The 23008-nt window shown below is 39.5% G+C and overlaps 1 protein-coding gene across 1 annotated transcript; it reads right to left on the bottom strand.

Moving 5' to 3' along the window:
• Positions 1–2969: 2969 nt before the first annotated feature.
• Positions 2970–22115, bottom strand: LOC110465660 (poly [ADP-ribose] polymerase 3-like). Its single transcript, XM_021521614.1, has 12 exons — positions 21959–22115; positions 21183–21365; positions 19750–19875; positions 18099–18287; positions 16215–16335; positions 14389–14612; positions 14040–14093; positions 11754–11849; positions 11034–11120; positions 9831–10008; positions 9356–9499; positions 2970–6623 (listed from the first exon to the last, which is right to left on the bottom strand). Exons 2-12 carry the CDS (start codon positions 21363–21365, stop codon positions 6454–6456), a joined length of 1572 nt encoding a protein of 523 aa, XP_021377289.1. The 5' UTR covers positions 21959–22115; the 3' UTR covers positions 2970–6453.
• Between the last annotated feature and the right edge of the window lie 893 nt (positions 22116–23008).

The following is a 23008-nucleotide window of genomic DNA, read 5'->3' as shown; positions in this document are numbered from 1 at the left end:
GAACTCGCTTAACTCGAATACTCGGATAACTCGAAGGTTTCCAGCGATCCCGTCGACTTCGAGATAACGAGGTTCGACTGTAGTATTTTTCGCGTTATTTCGCGATAGTTTCGCGTTTTTACGCGTTAGTTTCGTGTTATTATTAGTACGTTTCGTGTTATTACGCGAAAAAAAGAAGAGTTTTTTTCTCCTACGAAAATGAGCTCAATAGGCTTTCGTACTATCGTGTGGTCCCGTATGTTATTATTGCGCTGATAGCCTGTTAAGATTGCGTGGCCATAATATGTCTGTATTGCTGTGTATCACTCACTCAATTTTGTAAAATGTATTGTAATGTTTATGCTGATTAGCCGAAAGGCTAAAGGCCAATAAACTAAATTAAATTGACGTTACCTTATTGTGTTGACAAGACGCTAAGACTACCGTGCGGCCATTGATTAGCTTATTGTGTTAACGGGACGCTAAGACTACCGTATGGCCATTGATTAGCTTATGGTGTTGACAATACATTAAGACAAACGTGCGGTTGTAGATGGGCTTATTGTGTTGACAGGACGTTAAGACTACTGCATGGCCTTTGGTGATTTATTGCGTTGACGATGATCTTATTGTGTTGACGGGTCGCTAAGACTTTCGTATTGCCGTAGACGAGCTTATTTTGTCGACGGAACGTTAAGATTACCGCATTGCCTACCGTGCGGCCGTTGACGAGCTTACTGTATCGACGGGACGTTAAGACTACCGTGCGGCCGTTGATGATCTTATTGTGTCGACGGAACGTTAAGACTACCTACCGTGCGGCCGTTGATGATCTTATTGTGTCGACGGAACGTTAAGACTACCGTGCGATCCTGTATGATGTGATTGCGTTGACGAGTTGTTAACATTACCGTGTGACCGTAGATGATCTTATTGTGTCGACAGGACGATTAGACTACCGTGCGGTCGTTGTTGATCTTGTTGTGTTGACGGGACGTTTAGACTACCGTGCGGCCGTTGATGATCTTATTGTGTTGACGGGACGTTGAGACTACCTACCGTGTGGCCCTGAATGATCTTATTGTGTTGACGGGACGTTTAGACTACCGTGCGGCCGTTGTTGATCTTATTGTGTTGACGGGACGTTGAGACTACCGTGTGGCCCTGGATGCTCTTATTGTGTTGACGGGACGTTTAAACTACCGTGCGGCCGTTGTTGATCTTATTGTGTTGACGGGACGTTTAAACTACCGTGCGGCCGTTGTTGATCTTATTGTGTTGACGGAACGTTGAGACTACCTACCGTGCGGCCGTTGTTGATCTTATTGTGTTGACGGGACGTTGAGACTACCTACCGTGCGACCGTTGTTGATCTTATTGTGTTGACGGGACGTTTAGACTACCGTGCGGCCGTTGTTGATCTTGTTGTGTTGACGGGACGTTTAGACTACCGTGGGGCCGTTGTTGATCATATTGTGTTGACGGGACGTTTAGACTACCGTGCGGCCGTTGTTGATCTTATTGTGTTTATGGGATGATAAGACTAAGGTGTGGCACTAGATGGGATTATTGTGTTTGTTCGTTATTTAGTTTATTAATACCTCCAGCAATTCCATGGTAACTAGGTTTTTCATTACGTCGGTTCGTCAGAAAGTGTTTTTTTAATATCTTCTATACTATTTCACCTGGAATAACCAGATTTGGTATGCAAGTACATTTTGGGATTAAAAAGTAGGTCACTGTGACATATGCTAGACCTTCGACCTTCTCCTTTGGAAAATTTTATCTGGAGGCATTTCTTCTGTACTACTGTATACTGAACATTTTTGCTATAGTCACTTGACATTCCATTCAAAACGAAAATTAAAGGGAGGTTACTGCCTGTACGAACAAGATGCCCGATGGGCCTGAATTGCTCAACTGGAATTAATATCACACTTTTAACCTTAAAAGTGGACTGAAACAAGGCTACAGGCAAAATATCATTCAAAAGAACCTGTCAAAAGATTTCAACATATTTGACCCCTGTGACCTTGAAACCCAAGCAAGGACACTAAGCTGAACAAACTTCATAGCCCTTCTACTAGCATGCAACTTGCCATATATCACAATCTAAGACCTTTTGTTAATCGAGATGAGGTCTTTTAAACATTTATATTCTCATTTGACCATATGTGACCTTGAACAAACTCCATAGTTCTTCATCTGAGCATGATACTGGCCAAATATCACCACTCTATGCATTTTGGTTATTCAGAAGAAGTTGTTTATAGATTTTTTAAGACATTTGACAACTGTGACCTCGAATAAACTTGGTAACCCTTCATCTCAGCATGCTACGGACTAAATATCATCACCCTAGCAATTTTTGTTATTCCGAAGTCGTTTAAAGTTTTAAAATATATTCGACCTATGTGACCTTGAATATATATGTCAAGTCATTCATTTGAACAGACTTCATAGCCCTTCATCCAAGCATACTACTGGCCAAATATCATCACCCTAGACTTCTTGATTATTCAGAAAAAGTTGTATAAAGTAAAAGGTTGAGGCCGGCCGGAAGACCGACGCTGCGCCATGATGAGCTATTTAGGTTTACTACAGCTAAACTACAGCTGAACTCTCTAGTGATATGCCCACAATGAGACAGGCTTGAAACACCTCACCTAGGTTTTATTGCTGGTAGATCTGGCCTGTATTCATGAAACCATTCTCATGCTTAAGCACAGAATCTGTGCTCCAACAAGCTTTTTTATATTTTGCTAAAATCATGTAACAAGGTCAAAAAGTGAAGCCTAGATACTGTAAATAGCGGTTAGCTTAACAGCACTCAAACATTCTTCCATATCATTGAGAAAATGTTTTTTTTGTGTAATAAGTTCTCATTCAAACAAGAAATTGGGCTGGAGCCAGAATCTGAGTTTGAGCACGAGAATGGTTTCATAAATTCGGGCCCTGGGTCGGGTAACATAATCAAACAACAACACAAATACAAATAAAAAGATGAAATTTATTTACCAGTAAATAATGTGAAGAAAAATCAGTAAACTTCTACTGAAATAAATGGAGATTGTCATTTTTTCAGGTATGACAGCTGACTCACAGACAGTTTCTACACTAGTTACTCAGACTTCTATACGTGTTACAGATGTGTCTCACACACAGTTTTACTACTACAGCTCAGAGCTATCACACCACAGGAGATATACAGAGAAACTGCACTCATATGTCAGTTGTTCCATGGTCAAGGATCTAAAAGAGAATGAATGAGCTGCGCTGCTCAAAGGGAGATAACTCTCCTACTGCAGTTCGCACACATTTTTATTTTTTTGAACTGAACATTATTTTGGTTGTACATGAACTCGTATACCAGTAATCTCACACTTTATTTAGATTATTCACATATATCTGAATATCCGCATACTTGATAAGATGTTTGACCTAGAAGATCAATTTACTTACTTAATCTTATGCTTTTTTTACCCTGGATGACCTTATGTATTGGCGGTAAAAGAACCAACCAATTAATATTCAGTATCACTGATATGAGAACATGTTTAAAAAAATAATAATAGAATCAACCTATGCTTTTTTGAGCATAGACAACATTTCTTTTCAAAATCTTGTATAATTTTGAAGAAAAATTCTTAAAATTAATAACAATATATAAATAAAACCACTGAAAAGTATTCAGAAAATATGTTTGTTGGTAAATATAACATGCATTAATAAAGAAAGCACAGAAATTTATTATATCACAATAGGGGTTTCTATTTTTAAAATAATGCAATAAATTAAATTATTAAAGTATATTGCTCATCTTGTTCAGACATACTACAAGTCATTACATTAACTCATTCACCCCTAAAAACATGTTTGAACTCTTCCAATTCAAAGGTTGGAATAGTTCATTATGAAATTTCAGGGGCGAATGTGAATTAACTTAGATTCAGGGGAAAGCACTCCTTTTGCTAAGTGCTAAGAGGAGAGAGTGCTTCCGTCAGTTCAAAAGGGAAAGTACTAGCAGTTAATTAGCAATTGAAGATGAATTCTATGTAAATACAAAGGAAGATATACTAATGTTTTGATCTTTAACCCTTTCACCCCTATGCAACTTTAGTAGACTCTTCCATATACTGATCTGGATGAGTCCATTATGGTCTACAGTGGTGAAAGGGTTAAACAAAAGAGCTCTCCTCTTAGTACATATCAGAGGAGTGCTCTCCCCTGAGCAATGCACTTGTAGCATGAACAATCATTTTTGTCATTAGCTGTCAAAGCTAAAATGTAAAAATTGTTGTTAAAATAAATAAGATATATATAAACTTATAAATGTTTTAAAAAAATTAAAAATGTATGAAGTAAAATTTGTTAAACGCTAAATTGCCAAAGTTGTGGTTAAAATCAAATCTTGTTTTCAAAAGTTCAACATATTTCACTATGTTAACTCATTCACCCCTGAAGACACATTTGAACTCTTCCAATTCAAAGGTTGGAATAGTTCATTATGAAATTTCATGGGTGATTGATTTAATAAACAAGTAATGACACTCTAACAAAAACACACAAGAATCTCTCAGACATTGAATTTTTCTTCTACACAATCAACACATCTACAATTAAAAAGGTGTTAAAAAATATCTTGTGGAAACAACTAATGAATAACCCTGTAAACATGACCTTCATCACATGACCTCAGGGTATGCTGATGACCTATAAAACACTTGTGACCCCACTGAGATGACCTTGTAAATATGACCTGGGGCACATGATCCCAAGGTTACAAAGAGGATGACCTTGAATACATGAATTTCATTCACACAGGATGATTTTGCATGTAAACTTGTTGTATGTAACCGAAATGTAATAAAACATTTTGATGATGATGGTGTTTGCAATCACATACACTTTTATAAATATAAATATAAGCAAGTGACCCAAAGTTCCGAGTAGTGTACCGGTATTAGGTACCCCGACGCCTGTAATACAGAAACTCGCGCTCGGATACAGTCATGTAGCTGTACCCGTAAATACCGTTCTTTTGCACCAGTTCTGAGTAGTGTACCGGTATTAGGTGCCACAACACCTGTAAAACAGAGACTTGCACTCGGATACAGTGATGTATGTGGCGCTGTTAAACATTTGCTGTGCCCATAAATACTGTTCTTTTGTACCAGTTCTCAGTAGTGTACCGGTATTAGGTACCACGACGCCTGTAAAACAGAGACTTGCGCTCGGATACAGTCATGTAGCTGTACCCATAAATACCGTTCTTTTGTACCAGTTCTGAGTAGTGTACCGGTATTAGGTACCCCAACGCCTGTAATACAGAAACTCGCGCTCGGATACAGTCATGTAGCTGTACCCATAAATACCATTCTTTTGTACCAGTTCCGAGTTGTGTACCGGTATTAGGTACCACAACACCTTTAAAACAGAGACTTGCACTAGGATACAGTGGTGTATGTGGCGCTGTTAAACATTTGCTGTGCCCATAAATACTGTTCTTTTGTACCAGTTCTGGGTAGTGTACCGGTATTAGGTACCATGACGCCTGTAAAAAAGAAACTCGCGCTCGGATACAGTCATGTAGCTGTACCCATAAATACCGTTCTTTTGCACCAGTTCTGAGTAGTGTACCGGTATAAGGTACCACGACGCCTGTAAAACAGAAACTCGCGCTCGGATACAGTCATGTAACTGTACCCGTAAATACCGTTCTTTTGCACCAGTTCTGAGTAGTGTACCGGTATTAGGTACCACGATGCCTGTAAAACAGAGACTTGCACTCGGATACAGTCATGTAGCTGTACCCATAAATACCGTTCTTTTGTACCAGTTCTGAGTAGTGTACCGGTATTAGGTACCACAACGCCTGTAATACAGAAACTCGCGCTCGGATACAGTCATGTAGCTGTACCCGTAAATACCGTTCTTTTGCACCAGTTCTGAGAAGTGTACCGGTATTAGGTACCACGACGCCTGTAAAACAGAGACTTGCACTCGGATACAGTCATGGAGCTGTACCCATAAATACCGTTCTTTTGTACCAGTTCTGGGTAGTGTACCGGTATTAGGTACCACGACGCCTGTAAAACAGAAACTCGCGCTCGGATACAGTCATGTAGCTGTACCCGTAAATACCGTTCTTTTGCACCAGTTCTGAGTAGTGTACCGGTATTAGGTACCACGACGCCTGTAAAACAGAGACTTGCGCTCGGATGCAGTCATGTATGAGGAGCTGTTAAACGTTTGCTGTGCCCATAACTACCATTCTTTTGTAAGTGTGGAAACCAGAGATGTTAATAAACAATGAAAAATTGGTGTTGTACGATTCTCCACTTAACATCACGTAGGTATGACTTTTAAGGTCACAACAAAGGTCATATCCAGGTTCACCAGTCAAGGTCACTGCTGGAGTCATAACTGAATCCTATATTTAGATCACAGTGGAGGTCATATCAAGGTTACCATCTAAAATTGCACCATCAGCAAGTATCGTAAACGGTTCTGACTCTCTTTGTAGACCAAGTACTCGCTCTGAGAGAAGCTAGAAGAAGCGTACTTTTTCTGGCTGAGTGCACTGCCTTGGGGTACAGTCACCTTCTTTCCTTCAATAGTCAGTGTTGTATCTTTCGTAGGATCTGGAACATAAAAACAGATTGGTATCATTCAAATCTTAACCCTTCCACCCCTATGTAACTTTAGTAGACTCTACCATGCTTGATATGGAGGAGTCCTCTCTTTACCTCATGGGGTATACATTTTAAGAATGGATGTAACAGTTATGGAGCTAAACAATTTTGGGGAAGATTCATCTTTACCTTCTGTTCATCCTCCATATGCCAGGGGGTTACGCCCACTTACGCTCTTTGCACCCTTTGAGTATGTCGTGACAAAATTGAAGGCTCAGTGTGCGCCACCTTGTGTATGAGACATGAGGACTATTCTGATCCTTTGATGTACATCAAAAGAATCTCACGGTCCCATAACAGTAAAATTGGCTGGCTTTGAAGTCGGGTGTCACTCCTCTGTAATCTTCAAAGGACAGGTATCAGCATAGCAATGGGTCAGGTTTTCTTACCCGAGACCAATCAAACAGCTATCTTCTTGCCTTCAATTTTGCTATGACATATTCCAGGGGTGCAGACAATGTAAATGAGCGTAACCCCTTGAGTAGCAAGGATGCGTTTTTATGCATTTGATGGAAATGTTTTTTAAAACATTCATTGAACAGGAGAAAATGCAGCAATTCAGGGATCCAAAAAATAGCCCAATAGGTACCTGTCAAATGACTTACTGGTAACTAGACACTGTGAACTATTTCAGCTCATGACTTACTGTGAACCAGACACTGTGACCTATTTCAGCTCATGACTTACTGGGAACCAGACACTGTGACCTATTTCAGCTCATGACTTACCGGGAACCAGACACTGTGACCTCATGTAGCTCATGACTTACTGGGAACAAGACACTGTAACCTCATTCAGCTCATGACTTACTGGGAACCAGACACTGTGACCTCATTCAGCTCATGACTTACCGTGAACCAGACACTGTGACCTATTTCAGCTCATGACTTATTGGGAACCAGACACTGTGACCTATTTCAACTCATGACTTACTGGGAACCAGACACTGTGACCTATTTCAGCTCATGACTTACTGGGAGCCAGACACTGTGACCTCATTCAGCTCATGACTTACCATGAACCAGACACTGTGACCTATTTCAGCTCATGACTTACTGGGAACCAGACACTGTGACCTATTTCAGCCCATGACTTACTGGGAACCAGACACTGTGACCTCATTCAGCTTATGACTTACCGGGACCCAGACACTGTGACCTCATTCAGCTCATGACTTACCGGAAACCAGACACTGTGACCTCATTCGGCTCATGACTTACCGGGAACCAGACACTGTGACCTATTTCAGCTCATTACTTACCGGGAACCAGACACTGGAACCTCATTCAGCTCATGACTTACCGGGAACCAGACACTGTGACCTCATTCAGCTCATGACTTTCCGGGAACCAGACACTGTGGCCTCATTCAGCTCATGACTTACCATGAACCAGACACTGTGACCTCAGTCAGCTCATGACTTACTGGGAACCGGGGGCTGTGACCTCATTCAGCTCATGACTTACTGGGAACCAGACACTGGAACCTCATTCAGCTCATGACTTACTGGGAACCAGACACTGTGACCTCATTCAGCTCATGACTTACTGGGAACCAGACACTATGACCTCATTCAGCTCATGACTTACTGGGAACCAGACACTGTGACCTCATTCAGCTCATGACTTACTGGGAACCAGACACTGTGACCTCATTCAGCTCATGACTTACTGGGAACCAGACACTGTGACCTCATTCAGCTCATGACTTACTGGGAACCAGACACTGTGACCTCATTCAGCTCATGACTTACTGGGAACCAGACACTGTGACCTCATTCAGCTCATGACTTACTGGGAACCAGACACTGTGACCTCATTCAGCTCATGACTTACTGGGAACCAGACACTGTGACCTCATTCAGCTCATGACTTACTGGGAACCAGACACTGTGACCTCATTCAGCTCATGACTTACTGGGAACCAGACACTGTGACCTCATTCAGCTCATGACTTACTGGGAACCAGACACTGTGACCTCATTCAGCTCATGACTTACTGGGAACCAGACACTGTGACCTCATTCAGCTCATGACTTACCGGGAACCAGACACTGTGACCTATTTCAGCTCATGACTTACTGGGAACCAGACACTGTGACCTATTTCAATTCATGACTTACCGGGAACCAGACACTGTGACCTCATTCAGCTCATGACTTACTGGGAACCAGATACTGTAACTTATTTCAGCACTTGATATCACCTTCACTTTGAAAACTCTCCAAAGATTAACTGATTATTATTTCACTCTGCGACCTTTCTAAACTTATGACCTCACTTGACCTTTTGACTTAGCTAAACCTGTGACCTACTAGACTTTATAGCATTTCTGCTCTTGTGACTCACCTTGCACTGTAATCTTCCTGATTTAATAGCTGTCACCCCTTATGAACATGATTGCCACTTAAACTTTATATGTATGTCTGCATTTGACCCTGTGACCTCCTGAACCCTTTACCAAAGTTGTATCAGACCCTGAATCAATGAATCATTCTGGCCCCCGTCATGTGACCTGCCAGACCCTGAACCTACATGTATCCTGTCATTTGACCTTGTGACCTTCAAGACCCTGTAACTACATTTATGACATCATTTGAATCTCTGACATTCAAGACTCTGTATCTCTGACCCTATCTGAGCCTGTGACCTTCTCGACCCTTATCTGAACCTGTGACCTACCTGGTTCTGTTCGACCCTTGGCTATGATACAGTCGTAACCTGGAGGTGCTGCCTTCAGAGTCCAGTCGTCCGTAGCAATGTGGTGTTCCTTGCCAAGGACAACTTCGTCCAGAAACATGATCCCAATGTTACCAGCTGGTCGCACTGTAAACAAAATCATATAGAAGAGAAATATAAGCACCCCTTTGAACACTCAGGTGCACTTGCCTGTCACCAAGGTACCGGGGGTACGATTCCCCGATCGGACGTGAACAAATATGGGGTTACCTGCCCGAGCACATGGGTTTTCTCAGGGTACATGGTTTCCTCCCACACTAAGACCCCCCGCAGGCTAGAATCCAGGCCAACAAAAGTGATTAATATCAGTTGAAATAACTTCTTTAATTGATGTAAAATAAATAAAGTTTATAAAAAGTAAGAAAAACAACATCTTTAATACAAGTGACTAGCCTGTTTATGTCAGAAAGACACTTACCATAGCTGGCAGACTTGCTGTTCTCCGAAGCGAAGTAGATACCACTTCCTACACGGCCACCACTATGTGGCATAATACGGAGGCCACCTTTACAGATGGCTGCCACCACTGCCACATTGGTTCCATGCCACAGCAGTTTACGATTGGTCAACTTGTCATGGATCTTGAAACGATCACCCTGGAACAAGTATCATCGGTGTAAGTAAAGATCAAACAATTCTGATTTTAAAGCCATTAATTGATCATGATCTAGCTTGTGATCGCTAAACATAGTGAAGATCCTAAATTTCAAGCAATTAATTGATCACAATCAAGCTTCTGATCGCTTAAATAGTGAAAATCCTAATTTTAAACAAATAATTGATCATGATCTAGCTTGTGATCGCTAAACATAGTGAAGATCCTGAATTTTAAGCAATTAATTGATCACAATCAAGCTTCTGATCGCTTAAATAGTGAAAATCCTAATTCTAAACAAATAATTGATCATGAATAAGCTTGTGATCGCTAAACATAGTGAAGATCCTGAATTTTAAGCAATTAATTAATCATGATCTAGCTTGTGATCGCTAAACATAATGAAGATCCTGAATTTCAAGCAATTAATTGATCACAATCAAGCTTCTGATCGCTTAAATAGTGAAAATCCTAATTTTAAACAATTAACTGATCATGAATAAGCTTGTGATCGCTAAACATAGTGAAGATCCTGAATTTTAAGCAATTAATTGATCACAATCAAGCTTCTGATTGCTGAAATAGTGAAGATCCTGAATTTTAAGCAACTAATTGATCATGAATAAGCTTGTGATCGCTAAAAATAGTGGAGATCCTGAATTTCGAGCAATTAATTGTTCATGATCTAGCTTGTGATCGCTGAAATAGTGAAGATCCTGAATTTTAAGCATTCCATTGGTCATGATCAAATTTCTGATTGGTCATTATTTCATGATAAATTGCTCAGATAATTGTATTTATCATTTACATCACAAACCTATAATGATACATTACTGTTATTTGCTGAAAAGAAATTTAAGGCCCCCCATACCACTGCTAAAAAATGTAACAAATAATTGGGAACTGTTTTTTCCAGGCATGACTATAAAATTGATAAGTGAAACCATACCTTGAGAAACAACAAAGATTTAAATTGTATACAAAGAAGTTTTTTGTAAGAGTCCGAATCATTTTCAGTAAACAAACCTCTCCATCACGATCCATTTTCCAAATGTGTTTGATTTGAGCACATCGGTATCCACCACGTGTGTTGTTTGTATACTTCTCAAGGATCTGAAACACAAAGATTTGGTTGTAATGACACATAGACAGTGCAGTGTTTATCACTATAATTGCAATACTACAGTAAACTTAGTTATACTGCCACCATTTTTCAAGTTAAATTTTGGCATTATAAAGGGGTTGGCGATAAAATGAGGGAAATGTCTAAATTAATTTCAAAGAAACTAAGAGAAAGGGACATTGAAATTTGAAATATGTTGGAGGTAAAGGAGGTGGCAAAGAAAATGAGGGGCATGTTATTAATAATTCGATAATTTGAGGTTCTTATATACCGCTTTATCACAACCTAGTTCGTAGGTCGTCTCAAAGTGGTTCACAAATTATTATCCGTGGTTATAGGGCCTTAGCACCCAGCCAATATCTTTTTCAACTCCCCGGGAAGCATACAGCCGGAGCTGCCATTTCGGCGCTCACAGCTAGCATTATACAATTCTAGCACTGCCCAACCACCTACTCATTTACAGCTGGGTAGACTGGAACAAGTGGAGTAAAGTATCTTGCTCAAGGATACAACACAGTGCCGTGCCATGCCGTGACTCGAACCAGTAGATAGATAATTTGATACTATGGTGCCGTCAGATGGATTTGTGGAGAAAGACGATTGTGTGGGAGTCAGAGTTTTACCTGGTATTCTTTTGATTTTTTGTCTAAAAGGTCCAGTTTACACTTGAGCAGGCTGTAGTTGACATCGTGTGGATGAGGTTCTTTTCCGGCAGACTTCTGAAATCACCATGGCAACAACATTATCAACAAATGCAAATAAATTTGCCGTTTTTTTGTATTAGGTCAAGTCACGGATATCTACAGTATTATTGACAGGTTTGAGTTTAAGCATAAGCCTCAGAGTTGTAGTCATGAAGAATAATATGCAGCTTATCAAATGTAGGTATATGGGATATGGATATTCTTAACAAGTGAGAAGAATTTAGGTAAGAACCGAGGCGTTGCCGAGGTTCTGATCCCAAATTCTAAACCCCAGGGTAGAATTTCACTTTCTCCCACCCTGCACAGGTGTGTCTCCCGTTTTAGCCGGAAAAGATCAGCTTGTCAGCCCTTAGGGGGAGATAGCCTCGTGCCGACTAGCACGTATTCAATTGTGACGTCATTAAAATGTGTCAACGCTGTTATTGTGACGTCATCAAAAGTGAATGACGATATTCATACCCCATATGTGTTTTTGTTAAAAAACATGGCAGAACATTGTCGGCGTAGTTGTGATATAAATATTAGGATGGAAGAAAAGTTATCACCCCCTACCTTGAGGGAGTAACAGAGAAATGTCCTACCCTCTGGGTGATTTTTGTTGGTTGACTTACCCTCAGCAGAGCCTTGGGTTGGACAACAACAAAATATCACCCCTCGGGTAGGAGATTTCTCTGTCACACTCTCAAGGTAGGGGAAGATTATATTAATCACACATATACCTACTTAATAATAAACTTTTTGACACTGAAATACAATAATAAATATAACAGATTTTCTAGATACCACATAAATTTACCATGGACAAATGGAAAGAGCATGAAAAAGGATGGAATATCAAACATACACTTTTAATTATAAGGATTTGGAAAAGTCTCACATCAAGTTTGTTTCGACATTTTTCATTTCTGTACAATGAGATACAACTGTGGGAGATTATCAACAGTAAGTGTGGCTGGAGTTAAGCAAGGCTTGTATGAATTTCTGGCTGTAACCTTGCTTTATTGAACTGATCCCAAGTTAATATGTTTTGAAAATGCAACTTGTATTCACTGATCGTACTGAGGTATGAAAAAATACTGTAGCTCAAAGAAAAAACAAGAGTACCGCGGGGCGGAACAATATACACCCTTCGAATGACATATAGTGCATCATTCTAAGATTGGTTAGCTGACATGCTATAAAAAATGTAGGAGAAAATCTCCGGAAAAAAAAAGAAATACTGAAATGAACAAAGGGCAAGAACTTTCGCGAAAATTGTCGAACCAAAATTCTTAAAGGGATACACAACTTCATATCATGATTATAATGTTTACCAAGTTTCAAAGAGATCCTTTGAAAAATGTAGGAGGAGATTGACCGACAAAAATCAAATACTGAAATAAACAAAGGGGAATAACTTTTGCAAAAACAGTTGAATCAAAATTCTTTTCAAGGAATCACAACAACACACCATGATTATTTAGCCTACTCAGTTTCAAAGAAATTCGTCAAAAAATGTAGGGGGAGATCTCCGGAAAAAAAAATCAAATACTGAAATGAACAAAGGGCAATCACTTTTGGAAAAATTGTTGAATCAAAATTCTTTTAAGGGTGACTTAACTTCATATCATGATTATAATGTATACCAAGTTTCAAAGAGATCAGTTGAAAAATGTAAGAGGAGAATGCCGGACAAACAAAAGTTTACACTGGATGGACGGACAACCTCCATACCATATTACTTCCGTCAAATTTGACGGGCATATAATAAAAAATATATGGCACAGTTTTCTATTTTTGTCCAATTGAGCATGATTTAATTTATCACAGACTGCTTTGTCACCTATTCGATTTACACATGCTCAACCCGACTTAATTAGCAACTGATAACTGGGGGGGGGGGGGCTGGGGGGCACAGTGGATATCACTCTCACCTTTCACCAAGACATCTGCATTTGATTCCCTGATCAGACGTGAAAAGGTATGGGGTCACCTGCACGACCCATGTGGATATTTCTCCCCGGGTACTCCAGCTTCCTCCCAAATTAAGATGCTTTGCGCGCTTCCATTGGGGCCAACGAGTAATCCATTTAGATTGAAATTTGTTTTTTCATTTTTTTTAAAATAATGTTTATATTGATACCTGATAACTATACCAAAATAGAGAACCAACAGATCTGAGGAGCTATCTTCCCTGAAGGATGACAAGAATAAAGAGTTACCTACCTTGTCTCCTGACTGCTTCTGCAGACTTTGTGCCATCTCAATATCTCCCAACACCTGAAAACGGATACAACAAATTATTAGTCATCTTATTGATAATAAAATTCAAATGTAGCGTTAAACCTGTCTAAACTAAACCTCATTTTATTCAAATTATTTTAATTCTTATTCAAATTTAGTTTAAGTAAATTTAAACTTGGTATTTTTTTCTTCATTCAAATTTGATATAAAAAAAAAGATTGTTTAATTAGCAAAAGAATCCCTACAACTGAATGTTTGAAACTGAAATTCTGTATTACAGGCCAATTACTATTCAGTATTGTCATGTGACTACAAAGGGCAGATAACCTACCAGGAGCATGTCCATCTTTTGTCGAACTGTTTCCAGGTCGTCAATTGTTGGTGGAACCTTGCGACCAAAGTTGTGAGGGATAAGAGTATAGAACTTGGAGGAGAGCGCTGCAAGAGTATTGCGTGGTTTCTTTGCCTTGATGCTAGCCTCAATCTCATCCAGACATTCGAAGCCCTTGGCTATCTGGTTCTTACTTATCTTCCCAAGAGGCATTTTCTTCACATCTGTACCGCAATGTCAAACAATGTCATTTAGTGAAACAAAGACGGCTACATTATCTACTGGCAACGAAGGTGCATGGATTATCTTCTTGGAACGAAAGTGACTTGATTATCTACTGGGGATGAAAGTGGATTACTTACAGAGAATAAAGGAGGCTAGATTATCTACTGGGGATGAAAGAGGATTACTTACAGAGAATAAAGGAGGCTAGATTATCTACTGGGGACAAAAGTTAACCCATTATCTGAATGTAAGGTTTACAATGCATCTTCGTAATACTTTTGACAAACGTATTCGTCAACGCATTCGTCAACATATTCTACCACACAAGTAAAACAGCTGGAGTATAGAACTACATGATCAAATGATACCATGTCACATGATGATCACATGATACTGTAGTATACTATAGAAACTGACAAGTCACATGATGATCGCATGATGATCACATGATATAATAATATGTCATAGATACTTCCAACAAATGTCACATGGTTAAATGATTACGTATCACATGATCGTCACATGACACTAAGGGTGAATCGATACACTGGTACATGATTCACTGTTTTCGTTTGGGTCACGATTATTTTGAGTAGTTCCACAGTACACATTCGGTACGGTCCTGCCCGCTCGGCTGTAAGTACAACGCTCCCCAATATAATGCCAGTTCTGATTGGTTGGTCTCCTCAGCATGACATCGCATTGTCCAATCGCTGTTGCCGTTTCAAAATCAGATCACTTTGAAATAAACAAACATGGATACAAATTCTGAGGCCTCCGTTACACTGAAGAAACCTCTGGCATCATTCCGGTCCCCTGTCTGGGGATACTTCGGTTTTCGAGTAGTTAATGGGCTACTTTGCAAACTTGTTTGTACGTGTACTATTTGTTACACTGACGAGAGTTACAAAATAGGCATCACAACAAATATGGCTACCCATCCAAAGACGAAGCATGACATTTTTTTCGAGGGGAAGGCATCGATATCGCCATCAGAAAAAAACCCATCAGAGACTGTCAAAACACAGAAGTCCTGCACAGTCAAATGCTTCTTCCTGAAGTTTTCAATCGAGGACAAAAGTTTTTTTTATCATAAGTCAACGACATGAAGCAATCAGAATAGCGATAGGCGGATTCATTGCTGTCGGTATGAGACCGGTTTCGGTAGTTGAGAATGTCGGGTTTCTAAACATGCTTAAGAAGTTGGAGTCTAGGTACACGTACACAGTGCAGAGTAGAATATGGACGATCTTGAGCTATGATTACGTATAATCAATTGATCAACAGTGACATGTATATTAACTTGATTATTTGTTTTAAATATTGTCCATTAGAGTAAAAGAAATCCCCTTTTATGAGATTTCTTTTGCATTTTACAATTGTTATTTCTTGTTCTTCATTTAGTTTAGTATTATTTTAAGGAGAATAAACTAATAAACATTCCTTTACATTTATATATTAATTTTATTTCTTAATAATAGCATTGTATTGAAAGTATTGTATCGTATCGAAACGTACCGAACTGTGGATGCTGTACCGCATTACGTATTGTATCGTGAGGTAGGCATATCGTTTCAGTCCTACATGGCACGATTACTTACCAATGTCGAAGTTTTTCATGGCTTCCTGAAACATGTCATGGTCGAATATGAGTTTCATCAGTGTCTGGGTCGCAGCGTCCAGTGTGCAGGGGGCAGTAGGACCACTGACCGCAGGTACCATCTGTAACATACAAAAGTAGAAATTTCAACCACTTTAACAGTAGGACCTCCGACCCCTGGGGTCATGACCTATAGCATACAACAGTAGGACCACTGACCCCTGGGGTCATGACCCATAGCATACAACAGTAGGTCCACCGACCCCTGGGGTCATGACCAATAGTATACAACAGTAGGACCACTGACCCCTGGGGCCATGACCCATAGCATACAACAGTAGGTCCACCGACCCCTGGGGTCATGACCAATAGTATTCAACAGTAGGACCACTGACCCATTGCTTGCAACAGTGTGTCCATTGACCCCTGGGGGCATGACCTATAGCATACAACAGTAGGACCACGGACCCCTGGGGTCATGACCCATAGCATACAACAGTAGGTCCACCGCCCCCTGGGGTCATGACCAATAGTATTCAACAGTAGGACCACAGACCCCTGGGGCCATGACCTATATCATACAACAGTAAAACCACTAACCCCTGGGGTCATGACCTATATTATACAACAGTAGGACCATAGACCCCTGGGGTCATGACCTATAACATACAACAGTAGGACCACTAACCCCTGGGGTCATGACCTATAGTATACAACAGTAGGACCACTAAACCCTGGGGTCATGACCTATAGTATACAACAGTAGGACCATAGACCCCTGGGTCATGACCTATAACATACAACAGTAGGACCACTAACCCCTTGGAGTCATGACCTATAATATACAACAGTCAGACCAATGACCAGAGGTGTTGCCCATACAGAAACAGCACCACTAACCACTAAGAAGGTGACCCCTAACAAGACCAAAGGTCATGACCTTCTATTAAACAATCAACTGTGACTAATGTTGATCCATTTGAGTGGTCTGATCAATGTTAAGTCATCTATCTCCGACTACGACAAATCCATCATGATTTTCTATGATTGATCTTGGTTAGACTATAACATGAGATTCGGAGCTGACCTGAGAACTTATAACTGTATTTATCTGTCAATTAGCCCATGCATGGTCATAAGCCTACCACTATGTATTGCAGTGGAAAAAATTCAAAAGCTTTTGCTATGTCCTGTAATAAGCCCACCCCCCTACATTCAGTCAGAGATGATGTGTTGTCCTGTAATTAGCCCACCCCCCTACATTCAGTCACAGATTATGTGTTGTTTCAGTCAGAGATGATGTGTTGTCCTGTAACTAGCCCACCCCCCTATTTATGCTTTTTGGAACCTGTGCAGAGGCGTGAAAAACAGGATTATTGACAGTGATGAGATAAAATGAAAATAGAAATGATGAGCAACAACACCACTGAATCCGGTACAAAATGTAATGTTTGATTTATATCCTTCGTGCTGACATGTTTCGGCCAAAGGGAGGCCGTCTTCAGAGCACAGTTACATGATGTTTGCAAATATGGTACAATGACAAGAAAGGTCATGTGACTAGAACAATAAAGAATAGTGATTAGATAAGTGTTTTTTTTTGTGTGCAGGTTTTAACATAAAATGTTAAAAGCTGACTCACATATGTACTAGCGTGTGATGAGGGCTTCAAGGGCTGCATAGAGTAAGTGTGCCTTGAAGTCCTTGAGTGTTGTGCATCGTACTGCTGCTATGGGAAGGAGATTCCAATGTATTATTGCGTGTGGGGAAGAATGGATATAGGTGTCCTTTGCAGCAGATATGTGTTTATATGTGTAAGGGTGTGCGTGTCTGGTTCGAGGGTCTACAGGTGTGAGTATATATGTTGGGTTTATATGCAACTCACCGCAGCATCCACCTCATCCTCATCCTCGCCTGCCATTTCTATCATAGTGTATTTTCCTGGCTTTGCCTCAAAGTTCTCTCGGTTGGCCCACTTGTTCTTGGTTTTGTCGGAAAACTTCTTCTCAAAGTCAGCAGTAGCCTTAGTTACATCTGGGAAGGGTCCCTTCATGGAATTAAGACCGCTATCCCCCTGTAGATCATGACGAGTATATGGCATCAAGATTTTTGGACTACAATGCCCTTATCATTAAAATCACATTCACCTGTTGTTGGTATTTTTTAATATAATTACAAACTGTAAACTTGCCCAGTCAAATATTTCGCCGTTTAACCCATTCACCCCTAAAAACACACTTGAACTCTCCGGATTCAATGGTTGGAATAGTTCATTATGAAAATTCAGGGGTGAATGAGCTCAAACCATATTCACCAAATGTTAATTTTGCCCTTCATATCTCATTATTATACATGTTATTATGATTGCTAATTTTTGCTGTAATGATAGATTCGCCCTCATTAAGGAGGGCGAAAATGACGAAAGTTTTGACCGTTCCCCATTTTTCACATTATAATTTGAATCTACGTAATTATACCAAGCCATTCGGATTGATATGTCTCACCTTTGCCCTGCTTTGACCATCAATGCACATGTGAAGTTTGGTTGGTCTAGCATTTACAGTTTCAAAGAAATAACTTAAACGCAAAAACTGAATGTTGATTTAGATGTTGAAGAAGTCAATGGACCATGAAAGGTAGGCCACAACCAGAATTTGATGCATGGGTTGAGATGTACTACCTAAGATGCATCTATGGTCCATGTTGTGTTGGTCTAGCATTTATACTTTCAGTGAAACTAACTTAAACGTAAAAACTTAATGTTGACGCCGTCGTCGCCAGAAAGCAACAACTTTAGTCACGATTCCACTACTTCGTGGCTGCGAGACAAAAATGTTTGCTTTGACTCTCCGTCACCGTACACTTATTCACTAAATATTCGGCCACCATTGAAAACTTTTCTGTTCGGTGTAATCGAGCCAAGGATTATAGGTTTTAGTAGATAAGCAGGTCAAAATAATTGCTTATAAGACAAAGAAAAAAAACCCATCAATTTTTATCCTCTCTTATAACTTGAACTGTCAACAGAAGCCACGTGTCCATTTTGTTTAACCACCTTGAGTCCCATAAGCACTTTAAATATCTAATATTCATAAATGTCAATAAAACACTTTTTCATTTCTAAATGGGGACAATATATCATACCTGAATTTAACATAAAAAAAAAATTCAGTGGAAATTACTTATTTTTTTAGCAGCAGGGCTGATTTTCCATGATCGATCGTGTAACGCCAAGCATACCTAATTTCTATTTAGGCCACACCATAAGAAAAATTACTCCTTTCTGCATATCATTTTTGTTTGGCCTATGTAACCTAGGGGAGACAACTCTCTCACAAAATAGCATGTAAAAATATGTATTGTGAATAAAAAAATATATTTTTTTACAATACACGTAACTTTAGGAAAGAGGAAATCATTTTTCACTTAACCCTTTCACCACTGTAGACCATAATGGACTAATCCTTGGTAGAGTCTACCAAAGTTACATAGGGGTGAAAGGGTTAAAACGAGGGTTGTTTATAAGAATAACTTACCACCCTGCCCCACCTGTTCCAGGCATAATAATTTGATCCCTGCTGCAGGACCTGGATCACATAGAACTTGTTGTTGTTGTGACCAATATTGGTCTGGTTCAGCATACAATCGTAGTCCTTGTACACCTGTCAATCAGAATATATACCTGTCAATCAGGGTACATCTGTTATTAATGTTTAGCCCTGTTTCCCAATATTGGGCCCCACCCTTCTGTCTCTACAGAAGATACAAGCAAAATAACATAAAATTACATGTAGACCTCTTGGCTATTCAGAAGTTGCATAATGATGGTTGCAAGACATTCAACCTCTGTGACCTTGAAAGTGGGTCAAGGTTGTTGCCTTGAATAAACTTGATAGACCTTCATCAAAGCATGCTGCTGACCATATACCATCACACAAGGCCTCATAGTTTTTTTTAAAGAAATTGTTTAAAGATTTTAATATGTACAATGAACAAAGTAATCTTAAAATTGGGTCAAGGTCGTTTTTTTGAACAAAATTGACTGCCTACATGTAGCCAAATATCATTACTCTAGATATCATAGTTATTCATAATTTGCTTAAAGATTTTAACAAAGTTGACCACTATGATCTTGCAAGTGGGTTAAGGTCAAACTTGATAGCCCTTCATCTTCGCATGCTACTGGCTACATAGCATCACATCAGGTTTCTTGGTTATTCAGAAGGAGTTGTATAAATGATTTTATACATTTGAACACAATGACTTCAAAAGTGGGTCAAGGTGAACTATTTGACCTGATCCTCCACCTTCCAGCATGCTGCAATCTAAATATCATTACCCTAGGCCTTTTGGTTCTTCAAAAGAAGTTGTTAAACATTTTATAACACATTTTCCCCCTATAACCTTTAAAGTAAGTTAAATTAATTTATTTTATCACAAGTGATAGCCATTTGATCCCTGACATGCTACAAGTAAAATTTCATTACTATTGTATTCAAAAGATGGTCAAAAGTCATTCATTTCAAACAAATCTGATTGATCTTGAAACCAGCACCCTTAAGGTCAAATGTCATGACCTTAGATGTGTAAGTCATTCGGAATGATTTGTTTTAGAATTTAAAGTATTTGAACCCAATAACCCAGAAAGTGTGTCAAGATAATTTATCTGAACAAATCTGATTTGTCTAAGGGGGCAATGTTATATACACATTTTATTTATGATTTAATTTTGAACATGCAGAATCTCCCCAACAGAACAGGGCTAGACAATAAGGGTAGTCAAATAGTCTGAAACAAGTGAAATCTGCAGCTGGACAACTGCAGCTGGACAAGACTGTTTAATAATATTAGGTTAGTGCACATGGACATCAGGAAATGACCACCCCAATTTGCTTGTTGTATTCAAAATAAATTTCTAGTCCTGATGGAAATTTAAAAGGATGGCATATACATTTGTATATGGACATACCGTACAACCCGAGATGGGGAAGGCACTATCTGGTTTGAACTTCTTTGTTTTGCCCGCGTCAGCTGACTTGAGACTAGCGATGGCGTCCTGCACAGTGGACGGTCCGGGGTCAGTGGCAGCTGCGGTTTTGGCCTTTTTACCGCCAGCTTTGGTCGCCCCGCCTGCTTTCCTCTTGGGTGGCATCTGTCAAAAAATTCAGATAATAAATATATATATGTCTTTAACAGGTAACTGAGTAGTGGCCGGGACATCCACAGGGGATCGAACCAGCGACCCCCAGCTGCCCATTCCGCACTCTACGTATTGAGTTAAATAGAAAATCCATCTTGCGCGAAGCTAGAAGGCGACTGCAATCCTATATATATTATAATGTATTAAAACTAAAATCTGCCACATGTCATACAAAAATAGTTTCTGAAAAGGAAGGGCAGATAACTCTCTTATTGACACAGATACAAGAAAAGGATACAAATGTATACATTATGATAGATGTATACAATGTGTGCATTTAATATTCAATGTATCTACATAAAAAAGAGTGAAAACATATATAATATTGGAATATCAACATCAAAGTAATTATGTTAGCATTCCGATTTTTAACAACATATACGGGTCCAGTTTCTGATGTCCTGGTAACGATATTGTATATGTTTGGGTGTATACAGATGTAAACAATATTAATAAACAATAGGTTACTGCGATCGACGTAACTAAACTACGCTACGTTTACTCTCGTAGCGTGCATGTGCATGCAATTTACACATGTCACTCACCTTTGTCAGTCTGAGTTTGACAACTCAACAGAATATTGGGTTTACAGAACGGACGCGTACTTTGTCCTATATGTGTTGTAATAATGCTGACACCCACATAATTCTGTCCAATCGACGCATCCCATGCTTACAGACTACGGCGAGTGTTGACTTGTTCGATAACGCCAAAAATACACGCAGTTTACTCTATTCTGCATTAGCTTTGCTACATATATATACGTCTAGGTTTATCAGGTTAAAAAATAATGAAACAGAAAGCTGGTGTATTTTTAGAACATATTGAATTCTTTAATCATTGGAGGCTCCGATCATACTTTAAAAGACAAATCTATAACATTTTCTTACCAAATGTAATTACTTTATATAACACTTATTTAAATTATGAGTCTGCTAAGCATTTTCCAAAGTGAACGTCGATCCTTATAGGTTCAATCAGAGACACATAAAGCCTCGTTCGGGTTCAATACACAGGGACCTGATAATTTGTTACAGAAGAGACGTATATATATATAGTAATATATACGTCTCTGGTTACAGCTATATTTGGACCTAAACTGTTTTAGGGGATTAGATCGAATTTCGTTAAAAAGACACCCATGATGACATGTTCGAGTATATGATCATTGGGGGTATCTTGTTAACAGGAAACCACTAAAACATGTAAAATTACTGTGAACGCCTAAGGCTACATTCGCGTATCCCGGTTGAAACGGTACGTGTGCCGCAGAAATTATCCACGATAAACGAACGCACTTTCACCGTTCTATAAGCAGAGCTAAAAATGCACAGTTTCGGAGAATAAAAAACATTGTATCAAGCATAATATATATATATGCCCTTCTTTCATCCGTCCACTAAATTACATAACGTATCTTAAAAACTACATGTGGCTTGACATTGTTTTAGAAAGGAATAACGCAAACTGGCAATAGTCAGCATTTTAGTTTCGGTCAGGTACGTCTGGACCAGGGATGTGTAGTGGACTACACATCCCTTCCACTACACATCCCTGGTCTGGACCCTTCAATCTACACGTACCAAATTTTCCTG

The sequence above is a fragment of the Mizuhopecten yessoensis genome, unplaced genomic scaffold (assembly GCF_002113885.1).
Source record: "Mizuhopecten yessoensis strain PY_sf001 unplaced genomic scaffold, ASM211388v2 scaffold11097, whole genome shotgun sequence".
In the NCBI taxonomy this organism is placed as follows: Eukaryota; Metazoa; Mollusca; class Bivalvia; order Pectinida; family Pectinidae; genus Mizuhopecten; species Mizuhopecten yessoensis.
Note: the sequence above shows the minus strand (reverse complement) of the source record. Positions and strands in the feature narration are given on the sequence as shown.